Source organism: Gopherus evgoodei, chromosome 1 (assembly GCF_007399415.2).
Source record: "Gopherus evgoodei ecotype Sinaloan lineage chromosome 1, rGopEvg1_v1.p, whole genome shotgun sequence".
Lineage (NCBI taxonomy): Eukaryota > Metazoa > Chordata > Testudines > Testudinidae > Gopherus > Gopherus evgoodei.
The window spans coordinates 204532424-204546140 of NC_044322.1; the positions used below are offsets into that span (position 1 = coordinate 204532424).

The following is a 13717-nucleotide window of genomic DNA, read 5'->3' on the forward strand; positions in this document are numbered from 1 at the left end:
TCTATATCTGTGTGTATAGTATATCTGTGTGTATATCTGTGTGTATAGTATATTTTAACCATACTCTCTCCCTTTTCTTTTTAAATAAGTTTTAATTTAATTAATAAGAATTGGCTGTAGCGTGTATCTGGGTAAGATCTGGAATAGATCACTAACCTGGGAAGTAATGTGTCAGATCCTTTCGGATTGGTAGAACCTTTTCTTTTATATGATGAAATAACATTTTCAGAAATCTTCATCATATTTGACTTGGGTACCTGGATGGAGGCCTGAGGCTAGGTTACTTTAAGGGAACTGTGTTGTTGGTTTCTGGGCAACCGATGAGGTAATAAAGAAGCTGTTTTGTGCTGGCTTGGTAAATCTAAGTATTGAAATATCCACTAGCTTTGGGTATTGACTGCCCTATTCTTTGCAATTCACTCTAATTGAGTGACCTCAGCGGGCCCCCACTGGGATCCCAGTCACACAGAGCTTTTCCCACCACAGGTTATATATGGGCATTTTTGCTTCCTCAGTTCCCATATGGATGGCGAGTTGAGCACCCACTCTGACATTGTGTCTGTGTCAAGTTATCATCAAGTATTGACAAGCTGTCAAAATGCAGAACTGTTGGATGTGCTTAGAGCTAAGATGTTTAAAAACACTTTGGAAATTTTCAGTTTAGAGATCAAATATTCCTATACAGTTAACCTAATTTCACCAGCATCTGCAGGAAAGGTTGTTGTCACCCCGGGCCAATTAGGACAATTCTCTCTGGATACATTTTCAAATGTTGGTAACTGTGCAAGCTTTACAAAATAAATCAATAAATAAGGAGGTTACTCCCTGGGTTCCCCGAGTTTGTTTAATTTTAGAAACAGAGCAAACAAATTTAAAAAATCTCTTTAAATTTACCGTTTCCAAATTAAAACCATACTATGGGCTGTGGCTTGCCAACTTCCAAACTGTGTAGCTGAAAAGTATGCTTATGATAATATAAAAAAGTTTTTACCATTTCAACTGAACCATCTTTCGGATAATACAAGAGTTCGTAACGTCGAAAAAGTGAAGCATTCGGGTCATACCATTCTGCAATGAAAGCAAATCTGTCGTCTTGACTCTGGAAAAGAAGAGTTAGAAGGCTATGATAGGAGTCGTACACAGAATCATTGCATTACATTTATTTCCCAAATGAAAACACAATAGTGAACATGCTTCAGCACTACTATCTGCTCACCAAGGGTGACAACATCGTTTAACTTCTGAATTCACTTTGATCTCAAAAGGAAGCCTCTTAGAAACGTGGAGTTGGCCTTTTAAATAAGTATGAGTCACTTGCTGCTGGATTCTCTGCAGTTTGAGGTCTTCAAACCAGTTTTGAGGATTTCAATAACTCAGTCCTGGATTAGGGGTTGTATAAAAGTGGATGGGTAGGGTACTGTGGCCTGCCTTGTGCAGGAGGTCAGACTAGATGATCATATTGGTCCCTTCTGACCTATAAGTCTATGATCAAAACATATTGTCCTCGTCTTGCCTAAACTACAAAAATCAATCATGCTGAGGGGTCCAGTTAAAACACAGCTACTGTTATAATTCAGTTCAGTCCCACCTACAATGCATGATGAAACAGTTAGGGAGGCAGCTTCAGCCTCTCAATTTTCTGAGGTCAAACTCATCTGGGCCTGCTACCTTGCCCACTTTCAATTGCTATAAAATGTTTATCTGCTCATAGTTAACCACAGAACCTTTCCAAATTTCACAAATCTGTAAATTAATCTCCTACTAGTTGTAAGAGGCCTGTGCACCTCAGCCCCATCTATAACGAATTTCCTGTGAGTGGGCAGGAATAGCCAGGTTGCAACATTTCTGAAACTAACCAAATTTAGCTGGATGTGTGGGACTTCATCACTGCTCACAATCTTACCCATTTGAGCCCTTGGATCCAAAGCACTGGAGAAAGGAAAAAAGTTCTGAAGGTTTTCCAGAACATAGGTAGACCTCAGCTTTGAGATGTTAGCACTAGATGATTTTCAGAGGTGGCAATGACTGTCCCTGTAGCACCAATGGCATCTGACTGGCTCAAGGCAGCCTCACCAAAAGTGGGTCCAGAAGGATGCCTTAGGTTGGATCTGGCACTGAAGGTTTGATTTGCTCACTGAGGAGGTTTAGAAGTGAAAGACCCTCCTTCATTAAGAAGCTTTGGAGCCAGGTTTTTGTGTGTGTGTACACACACACACACACACACACACACACAGACTCAGGATGTGAAGAGTGACAGCAAATCAGGAGAATGGGCAAGAAGAATGGCATTGCCAGGCACATGAGGCACTAGCTGTGCATAGACTCCAGAAAAAAGAAAGGACACAATACATACCTCAAACCTTGGCCTGCGGGTTTTCTGTAAAGCCCAGAACAAAGCCAATGCCAGTTTGAGATTCAAACTGTACGATGATGTGGGCAGAGTCTCAAAAGAACCCAAACTACCTAAAACCTAACTACCAAGAACTATTCACAGAGAAAAAATTGGCAAGAAGTCTGGCTGAAACCAAATTCCAGAGACAGAAAGGTTCCTATGTCTATAGCTGGCTACCAAAAAGAAGAAACTGAGGTGCTTTGGATTGCACAGACATTTTATAACCTCAGTTCTGAATGTTTAGTACTGTGAAAGGGCAATACCAAAGGGTGCTGCTTTCTAAAAGCTTCAGAGTTCTGGTGCTGGTGGACACATGCTACAAGTGGAAATATGCAGAGGCCACCCTAAAGTAAGTGGTAACACTTCACCACAACTGTTTTACCAGTTCTGTAGTCCAACAATGGTAATAAGATGAACAGTTTGCTACTATTGGGGGCATTAAAGGAAATAACGGAGAAACCTGCAGGCATTTCATATGCTTCTTCAAATGATTATTTTATTTTTACTTCTTAAATACAGTATTTTTAACAAACTTTTAGAATTGTAGAGGGTGTTAGATGCTGTTTGATTAGTTATACAGCTTCAATTCAACACTGCTAGAGACAGGCCTCAAATTAAAACCCTGATTGCTATACATCACTGCTCTTTGGGGAAATTCAGGTCTAGATTCTGGGGCTCAACCATTGCTCTCTAACACGATAAATCAAAACCCTGGACCTAAATGCTTCCAAACTCTGTGCATAATTGGATAAGAACATTGTAACTCAGTCCAATTTCTGAACAGCGCAAACATTTACAACAAACAGAAATTCAGAACTACAATAAACTGATTTTTGCCCCAAGTACTCATCCCCACCCTGATCCCAACCTTTTTGAGCTTTCTACATCAATAAGCAGCTACAGGTTTACCATTGCTCAGTTAGTTGATACTGGTAAAAGAATGTGTCCTTTAAATAGTCAGCACATTGAAACAGCTGATGGTCGTCATTTCCCAGTGCTGCAGAAAGTGTTCTGTATTATGTCTCAGATTACATCCAGCCTCTGAAGGAAAGCTCCTCCTAGTCAACTGGTTTAACAAAAAACAAGTGCTTCTAAACTGTCAGTATAAGAGGAAGGGTAACAATGTCATTACCATCTGATGTGTGTCGGTAGTCCCTGTGAAATAAGTGGTCAGTCTTACTCTGGTTCCAAGTGGACAGATGTCCATTAACTGCCTCCCTCATTTGCACTCTCAGTAGAAAAGACAAGAACTGCACTCCTCTCTCACCCTTAAGAGTAGCCCCTCTATGAGGCTGAGGCACGTTAGCAGGACAATGCATAGAGGTAAGCTTGCACACACTGCCACTGCTATGTGATTCTCGCTCCATGGGACAGAGGTCTCCAGCTCCAAGGCTGTTCACCCTGCACTACTCACTCCCTCACAGGCACATTTGTGTTTTTCTTTTGACAGCCCTACACCTTTGTTTTTAATGTCTCATTTAGTTCATCACTACTCCTTTTTGGCCTCTACTTCTGGGGCGGGGGGCATGTTTCAAGGATCCCACACCCCTAGAAAGCTCAAACAGGCCATCCCCTTTCGCTTTTATACATTTTTTGAAGTCCAGCATACATATATATCAGATAAAAGATTAAGATTTTCAAGTTGGCACTAAGTAGGACTTAACTTCCAAATTTTGGAAAACAGTGGCACTTCAGTTGTGTCAAACACTGCCCGCTAAGCAGTGGAACAGAACAAATGCACATCAGCTTCTAGAGCAGTGCAGAAGCATGAAGGGTCTGGTCCTGCTCCTACTTAAGTCAAGGATAAACTGTCCCAAGAGGAAAGTGATTAGACTGGTGCATGTGGGCCAGAAACTATCAGCACTGAATAAAACTGTCACTGGCAGGCAATATGCTGTATTATCCTTTCCCCTCCTTTTCCCAAGACAGCATGATGTGATATCCTTGCTATCTCATTCCTCTCTCATTGCTTCTCATATTAGGACCTGGTTCAGTAAAGTGCTGAGGTTCGTCCTTAAATCCCATTGAATTCCCTGGGATTTAAACCTCTGCTTAAATGGCTTGCTGAATTGAGGCCTTAGATCAGAGGTTCTCAAGACAAATTTTTTGGTGGCTTCAGAATGCGGCCACCAACTCTTGCTGGTGGCCACTCTTACACTTTTTCCTAAACTAGTTAATTAGCTTTAGGAAAAAACAAAAATATGCACATATACACATCCAAATCATTGTAATTTATTTATTGCTAGGAAGTCTGCTGTGAAAAGTGATATTAACAAATATACAAGTATCACTTTTACAGCATATTTACTCAGCCCTGCCAAGCCTGGGGACAAATCTAAGCCCTGGATGGGGGTAGGATGACAAGTGGGGCGCTGGACCCTGGGGCCTGCCACTGCACAGCTGGAGCTCAGGCACTGAGCCTGCAGCCCCTCAGCCAGAGCCTGCGACCCCGGGCTGAAGCCCAAAGCCTGAGCCTCACCACACCTGGGAAGGTGGGAACTCACCGGCTGTGTGGTCCTTCCACATTGTGCCCCAGGTGTCCACACCAAGGCAGTGCATCCAGGAGCAACAGGGAGCCGGGGAATGGCTGTTACTTTGCCTCCTCCCGCCACAATCACAGCCCAGGAGGCTGTGGCCACAAAAAAAAAGTCCCCTGGTGGCCTCAAGCGGCCACAGTGGCCGCATTTGAGAGACGCTGTTTTAGATCCTAGTAATGTTTTTTTGTGTCTAGCTCTACATATGCTGCCACGGGTCAGCTTCTAAAGTGCTAGCTTTGTTGTCTGGATTGTATTTTCAGTATCTACACTTAGTAGCATTAGCAGTGATGTCCCAAGAAGAGCAATTCCACAATTTAAGTACAATATTGAGCTTTGCAGCTTTGTTTCCAAAAACATATTGAGTGTAGTATTGTAGATTGCAGTATTGTAGACCAAGTTGTCTAACAGATAGAGTCCTGGACTGGGACTCAGGAGGCCTGAATTCTGTTCCCAGCTCTGACACTGGCTGCTGAGTGACCTTGAGCACTCATCTCACCTCTCTATGGCTCAATTTCCCCATCCAGAAAATGGTGTTAATGATACAGATCTCCCTTGTAATGTACTTTTTGCTCTACTGATGATAAGTGCCATAAAAACTATGTATTATTTATTAACCCTTTAACACTCTATAGTGATGCTGGAAAGAAAACAAATGAAATTGCTTGAGTTATTTGCCTAGCAGTGGCTAATATTGCAAAGCATGACAAGTCACTTTATAGTTCAGGTTGCAGTGAATTTCCATGTGGCCTTCTTTGAACATCCTTTACCACGTTGTTTTGATTCTTAAACAAACAGTGCCAGTTTTAACAGCTGAATAATTATCTATGAATAAGAACAAAAACAGTAAAGTCACATGGCTGTTAATCAGATCCTTCTTTGTATTAATAATGCACACAGCTGTATTTTTTATTGCTGCACGTCTGTAAAATAAATTAGTCACCAGAGATATGCTGCCAATTTTCATTTTAATACAACCCTAAAAATTTCCACTTCAAGTTTCCTCAGACAAATGAATTTTTAACAATAAAAAAAATACATTTTTCATTGTAGTCATCAGCATCTTCATGGGAAAGTTGAGCAAATAAACTTTTTGCCTGGAGTGGTCAACTTAAATGAGAATTCTGCAAGCCATTTCAACATGATATTGATTTTAAAGTGCCTCAAGTAACTTGTATAAGATTTCGCACAAGTTGTCTATTAATTATTTATATTTCTTATTCAGCAGATATTGCACGCCATCATTGGTTGTTCAGCTGAATGGCAAAAATGACTATTCCTCAGCATGCACCTTTAACACAGTGCTCACGGCAAGGTAAAAAATGTAATTTTGATTTGAAAAAAATCATGAGCGCTCCTTCACAAAAGAGACTCATTTACAAGTTTAGGAAGCACAGGGTAAAGAACTATTTGAAAGAATTAACATTGTTTTAAGGATAGGAAACAGTAAGAGCTAACAGCTCCCAAAAATAACAAAATGGAAATAATGAAGCATTATCAGCAGTGAAGATTACAATTCCTTCTGTACATTCTATACATAAAATTGCCATGATGAAGAAATATTTTAAAAAGGCTGAGGACCCAAACCAGGAGACGACAATAGTTCATACAAAAAACAGTCAAACCTAATTTAAAACAGATTAAGTTTATGGGCAGATAAAAACGTTTCAGGACAATTTATTGTAAAGTTAAGAAATGAGGTTACCAAAAATAAACAAGGAAGTTTAGGAAATGAGCACAATGCACATACAAACTGAAAATCAGCACACGACTGAAACTGCAGTTATATGAAAATCATTTGCATAATATCAGCTGTACAATGGCAAATAAGATTGAGTACAGTCGTGACACGAATTAGTTTATGTAATATGATTGATGTAATGTTAGCTACTTTCAGTTGTCACTGTAGTATTGCCAAATCCAATCATTCAAAAATCATGAGCCAAGCCCCCAAAATTATAAAAGGTTATTAAAATACATTTTTGGTTTGTTTTTTTTTGCTTTCTGGTTTTTCAGTATTGACGGTTTGTGTTTAAGCTTCTCCCTCTGCAACCAGGAGGGCTAGAATTTTTTTTTTTAAATGAAAGCTAAGAATCTCATGTAATCCCAACTCCAGAAACAGGGTCTTTAAGTGAAAAAAACAAATATTACAATACTTGCAAATAACATCATGACAGTTGGCAACTTTACCACTATTCCCTAGAATATTCATTTATTTTTGCAGTTAACTGAGGGCTGGTGTATGATTGTTCTGTTTAATATCTTCAATGATTTAGATAATAGCATAGACTACACTTCTAAAGTTTGCAGACAATACGTAGCTGAGAGGGGTTACAAGTGCTTTGGAGGATAGGAATAAAATTCAAATGATCTGGACTAACTGGAGAAATGCTCTAAAGTAAATAGGATAAAATTCAATAAGGACAAATGCAAAGGACTCCACTTAGGAAGGAACAATCAGTTGCATACATACAAAATGGGAAATGACTGCCTAGGAAGGAGTACTGCAGAAAGGGATCTAGGAGGTCATAGTGGATCACAAGCTAAATATGAGTTAACAGTGTAACACTGTTGCAAAAAAAATAAGCAAACATCATTCTGGGATGTATTAGCAGGAGCGTTGTATGCCAGGCATGAAAAAAGTAATTCTTTTGCTCTACTCCGGGCACCACGTTTATTAGGCCTCAACTGGAGTATTGTGTCCAGGTCTGGGCATCACATTTCAGGAAAGATGCGGACAAACTGGAGAAAGTCCAGAGCAACAAAAATGATTAAATGTCTAGAAACTATGATATATGAAGAAAATTGGGTTTGTTTAGTCTGGAGCAGAGAAGATATGATAAAAGTTTTCAAGTACATAATAGGCTGTTATAAGGAGGAGGGACCAAAATTGTTTCTTTAACCTCTGAGGACAGGACAAGAAGCAAGGGCTTAAATTGCAGCAAGGACAGTTCAGGTTGGACATTAGGAAAAAAAACATGCTGTCAGGGTGGTTAAGCACTGGAATAAATTGCTTGGGGAGGTTGTGGAATCTCCATCACTGGAGTTTTTCACGATTAGACAAATACCTGTCAGGGATGGTTCAAATCACTGGTTCTCAACCTTTGCAGACTGCTGTACCCCTTTTAGGAGTCTGATTTGTCTTGCACACCTCCAAGTTTCACCTCACCCAAAAACTACTTGCTTACAAAATCAGACAAAAATACAGAAGTGTCACAGCACACTATTACTGAAATATTGCTGACTTTCTCATTTTTACCATATAATTATAAAATAAGTCAATTGGAATATACATATTGTGCTTACATTTCAGTGTGCAGACGCTCCCTGACTTACGTAAGCATTCCGTTCCAGAACACCTTGCGTAAATCAAATTTTGTGCGAGTCAGGAACATACACCAGACAATTACGCAAAAAAAAAAAAAGCATGAATAACCCGGTGAGCGTCTGTATAGTGTAGATAGTAGTACAAACAAATCAGTGTCCGTATGCAATTTTAGTCTGTACTGATTTTACTAGTGCATTTTATGGAGTTTGTTATAAAACTAGGCAAACATCAGTTGATGTACCCCCCTGGAAGAGATCTGTGTATCCCCGGGGATATATGTACCTCTGATTGAAAAATCACTGGTCTACCGAATACTTAGTCCTGCCATGAGTGCAGGGGACTGGACTACATGACCTCGAGGTCCATGCCGATTCTATGATTGTTCTGAAGACTGAAATCCCCTATCTACAGAGCAAGTACATCATGGGCAATCTGCTCCGCAACAGTCCTATCAGTGTGCTTCATACCCTTACCTGGATGAGACCCAGTAGAGATGAGAGGAGTGGTCATTATTCATAGCCAATCCTTGGCTTCTGTCAGGAGTCCCAAAAAGGGGGTTACCTGTTATGTGAACACTTGTCCCAAAGGGATTAGACAGAGACAACCATCAATTTATTTCATACCGCCCTCCAAACTTTTAACAGATAGCAGTAACTTAAAGTCATTACTGATGGATTAGATTTGACTCATGTCCTATATAAGAAAGGCTTCACAGCTCTTACCCAATCCCCAAAGTCACGTAGTCTTCCTATGAAATATTTTAAAATGATTTAGGCAAAAGTTGACATCAATTAGTTGTGAACAGTTCACAACCCTAAATATTTCTCTCTACTTCTCAAAACAAATTCTTTTTTTTAGCCCTTTCAATAATTCCTACTCTACATTCCACACACTCCACTGCAAAAAAAAAAAAATATATATATATATATATAATTAAAAAATATATATTTTTAACAACAACATCTGCTACCACCCTTTTCTAATTCACCAGTGAAAACCAATGGTACAATAATGACTAGTACTCATGATTTTTTCATCAGTGAAACCCTGTTATAGTTATGACAACAAAATGGTGTAGGTGCTTTATAATTGCATACTAATAGTTTTAGGTTCTCTATATCTATTAAGGTACTTATATTGCCCTCTCCCCATAATATCCAAAGGCCTTCCAAAGGAAAAATCCTGGCCCTATTGAAGTCAATGCAAGTTTTGCCAGTGGCCTCAATGGTGCCAGGATTTCATCCATGGTATCTAAAGACAAAGAAAGATATTTCTTTCTTCCCAGTCTGTAGGATAAATCACTTGGTTAGTTGATAGGTTTTGTTTGTTTATGTACGTGTATGTGTAAGTGAGTGGATGGGTTTGCTGTGCGACTATGTGAACACATGCTGAATGTATTGAGGGAAAGCTAAATTAAAAATATGAATCTTGTACTTAGTTCTCAAAGTGGTGAAACCAATGGTCATTGTTAGCTTGAGTGGGACTAACTTTCGCAGTCTAGGTTCAGGTCTTGTGATAGTTCTGTTTCTTGCACTGACTGGTTGAAAGTCTCATTGTCCCAGTGAAACGCAATTATCATGGAAGATCACGGTCACAGACAGAAAGGTAGTGAGGACCAATCCCAAAGAGGGCTTTCTAGATTAGGATAGGGCTCTTTATTCACTGTGAAGCCAGTACAGAGAGTTGAGGTTATGTTCACAATGGCCACAATCTTGTAGCCAGCCAGGGGGAAAGATACGTTCCTTGCCATCATGGCCATTTGGGTATCCAGCAGCATTGATGTGTCCAAACTGATGCCACAGCTGTGGATTGTTATTTTGCTCCAAGAGCACATATGATCCATAATGGGGGACATTACATACGAGGCAGGTTTCACAAAGCACTTAATTCTTTATACCAACATCACCTCAGTATTTCTTGGGTTCCTCTTTAGGAGTAACACTACTTTGCAGATCTTATTCATCTTTATCTTGTGCCCTGTTATTGCATGGGACAGAATGGGACAGACTGTGGTTTCAAAAACATCAGTGCAAATACAGAGTAACTTAATTGGCCCAACAGGTATTACTTTGCCTTTGCAAATGCAATGTTAACAATTCATTATCACTGCATGTCATTTTTATTATATATTGTCCATCTATAACACCTGAAAAACAAGGCTCTCAACCTTTACAACATTAATACATTATCCCTCACAACACCTCTGCGATGTATTATACCCATTTTATAGATGCAGAAACTGAGGCCGAAAGAGGTTACGCGCTTGGTCCAACTCTCACTGGGAATAGTATCAGGCCTTAAGTGACCTATACAGGGTCACACAGCAAGTCAGTGGTAGAGCTCGGAACAGAAATCAGGTCTCCCGATTCATAATCTCCTGCATTCCTTGGAGCCTCATTAAAATTTCACCACCAAACTGAGTAGAAAGGAGGGGTGCTTTTTCCAACCTATGATTGAATTGATCCCTCTCAGACTAGTATTAAATCATCTCTGGGAGGAATGATTTATCCCTGGGGCTCTCAAACCCACTGACAGAAAGCATTTTTTTGCCTTTGGAATGTGCCACAATGCCCCAAGTAACAGATAATTTCCCACATGGAGATACCTCAAACCACCAAATGCACTTCAAGTTACAAAAGCTGAGCTCTGAGCTCTACCATCAACATACTCAGTATATTTTTCAGGCACTATATAAAAACATGTCTAAGTGTGCTTACTAGACGCTATTGCTCCTCTCCTTTATTAGGTTGTAGCAATAAGATAGGTTCTTTCAAAACGTGAAAAACAAAGATACTGGATTCCCCAGTCCCTGATCCCTGAAGGCACATGCACTCCTGGGCTTATCACAGGCTAACAGGGGGAAAATGAGTACAATCCCCTTCTTATAACATTGACAATACATCATTGCTTCTAAGATCTTATCTTTACATCCCTTGCTCTTTGCCCATTAAGCAGACAATTCTGTCCCATCAGCAAATGTAAGGTTACTGTTTCTTGTCCTGATGATTTATAGATCACACACAATATAATGCTTTGAGCAGTAACCTTTGAGATATACAACTGCATTGGTGGGAAAAGTTATCTCTACTTTCGCTACTTATCAGCCTCCGTGTACTATGACCCCTTCAATTCCGGCTTAGGCAACTCTCTCATGTGGGACACTATCAGTAGCTTTCTCAATACTGGAAAAGTGTGCAGTACTATATAACACTGCAGTGAGTGTATCTTACAGTTTTATTACATTTCCAGTCTCTTTTCAGTTCATATTGGTCACCAGGAACTTCACCTTGTGTGAAATATTTGACACCAGTCTATCATCTCATCTACCTATATTTACCAGCTTGGCAGTCAAGAGAATACTATTAGATTATAAGGGAGTAATTTTTGTCTGTTGCTCCCCGTACTCCCTTATCCAGTTATCTTCAAATAGAGGCAACATTAAAAGGAATCAAAAAGCTTGATTTGACTCTCATTGAAGCAATGGAAAGATTCTCAGATTTCAGTGGAAACTGGATTAGGTCCAAAATCTCCATTTTAATGTTCTGGTAGCTGTATTTCTTTTACTCTCTGATGTGGGAAAGCCCTGAGCATAAAAGCACAGACATAGAAATCAACTGCTTCTTGGAAATTGCTATGTGCAGCAGCAGCACCAGAAGAGCAGGGGACAAGTCTCCCACTGGAGAAGTGTTTTATTTTTTAAATGAAGAGAAATTCAATTCCCAAATGCAAAGTTTCATACCTTTATAAATAGTATAAACAATTTACAGCTAAGGGAATGCTCCCTTTTGCAGTTACCTTACCATGACATATCATCATCAATACAGTATTTCAAACTTGACTTGAAGAATGTGTCAGTGGAGCCTGACCTTTTCAAAATGTATACTGCCTAAATATGTGATGAGATGAGAAGCAACCAGGATGTGGAATTTTCCCCGTAGCACACCCAAACAGTTTTTAAAAAATATTTGGCACAGACATATGCAGTCTCAAATTGCTCATTCACACTGGGATATCCTTGCTGTTGTTATTAATTTAATGGTCAATCTTGACTGATCCTGGAACATGGCTAATACACACAGAAAAAACTGCTGAAGGGGGCTTCCTGGAATCCACTTGTTAAAATTCTTCCAACAAACTGAAGGGAATGTTTCCTTGCCTCTGATCGAATTCCTACCCTAGTCCCCAAGCCATATCAGAGAACTTGTTCTTGGGGCAAAACAAAAATACTTCATAAGAGCAGTACTATTGTCTTTGAAATAGATGAGATTGTATCTTTGCCTTTTGATACTTTTCTTCCTCCTTTAATTTCCCCTGGGAAGATACCTCTAGGCTCCTCTAAAAGGTCTCCACTCACTTCCTCCTTGTCAACGTACACAAAATAAGGATCATGCTACATATACACCAAGTACACTGCTACCTCGATATAAAGCCACCCAATATAAAACGAACTTGGATATAACGCGGTAAAGCAGTGCTCCAGGGGGGCGAGGTTGCGCGCTCCAGTGGATCAAAGCAAGTTCAATATAACACGGTTTCACCTATAATGCATTAAGATTTTTTTGCTCCCAAGGACAGTGTTATATTGAGGTAGAGATGTATATATTGATAGTGTATTTCAGGAACAAAACAAACACTTCCAGAAAATATAAGTCTGTCATGTCCTGTTGCCTCCTTCCTCGGCAATAGTTATTAAAGAGTATTTGTTTAACTAGGACAATAAATTAATAGATTCCTCAGCTCATCACCATTCCGTCTACAGGATCAGACCCTGTATCAGGCTTGGAAGGATTTCTTTTTTTTATTGGCAGATGTTAGTAAACATCAATTTCACTACACATACTCAAACCAACAAAAAATATTTCCATCAATAATCTAAATATACAGATAGGCACAATAAGGAAAATGTTGCTTGAGAACTTCGAGTAAAAATCCAATGATTTATACTTTTGAATTAGGCTGTTTAAAAATAGATTAGCAAACAAATAGTGCAACCAGGTATGATTTGTTGATTTAAAGATATTTATTTTGTATATTCTTACCTATGAAGTTGACAATTTGTATTTTAATGGGTTATACAGCTTTAGCATGTTAAATCTCAGCATCTACTATCATTAAATAATTGTCTGACACCCCCATAATTTCCAGCAACTGTGAAAACTTAAAATCGATAAAAATAGAAACAATGCTTACAAGTAAAAATTGGTATTACAAATCAAAATCAAACAAAAATAAAAATTGAATGCTGCCAAGCCTATCTATAACAGATCAAAACAGAGAACATAACCACTTTGTAATAAAATAAAATCATCATAAAAAAGAATGTGGTGTTGTTTTGAACAGAGATGCTTTAGGTTGAGCATATTATACTGCTTTCCAGATAGAAGGCTAAAGTGAAGGACCCTTCCTTGGAAGCATTATTGCTCAGTATCAGATTAAATGGATCTTTTTGTAGATATGTTTTCA

The 13717-nt window shown here is 39.2% G+C and overlaps 1 protein-coding gene across 4 annotated transcripts in view; it reads right to left on the minus strand.

The window, feature by feature from the left end:
* Positions 1 to 13717, minus strand: part of NME7 (NME/NM23 family member 7) — a 185182-nt gene that overhangs the window by 143466 nt on the left and 27999 nt on the right. For all 4 annotated transcript variants that reach the window (XM_030583535.1, XM_030583544.1, XM_030583525.1 and 1 more), the window contains one exon: positions 992 to 1099. In XM_030583535.1, the coding sequence (XP_030439395.1) occupies positions 992 to 994 (3 nt within the window). In that variant the 5' untranslated portion in view covers positions 995 to 1099. The remainder of the gene's footprint in view (positions 1 to 991; positions 1100 to 13717) is intronic.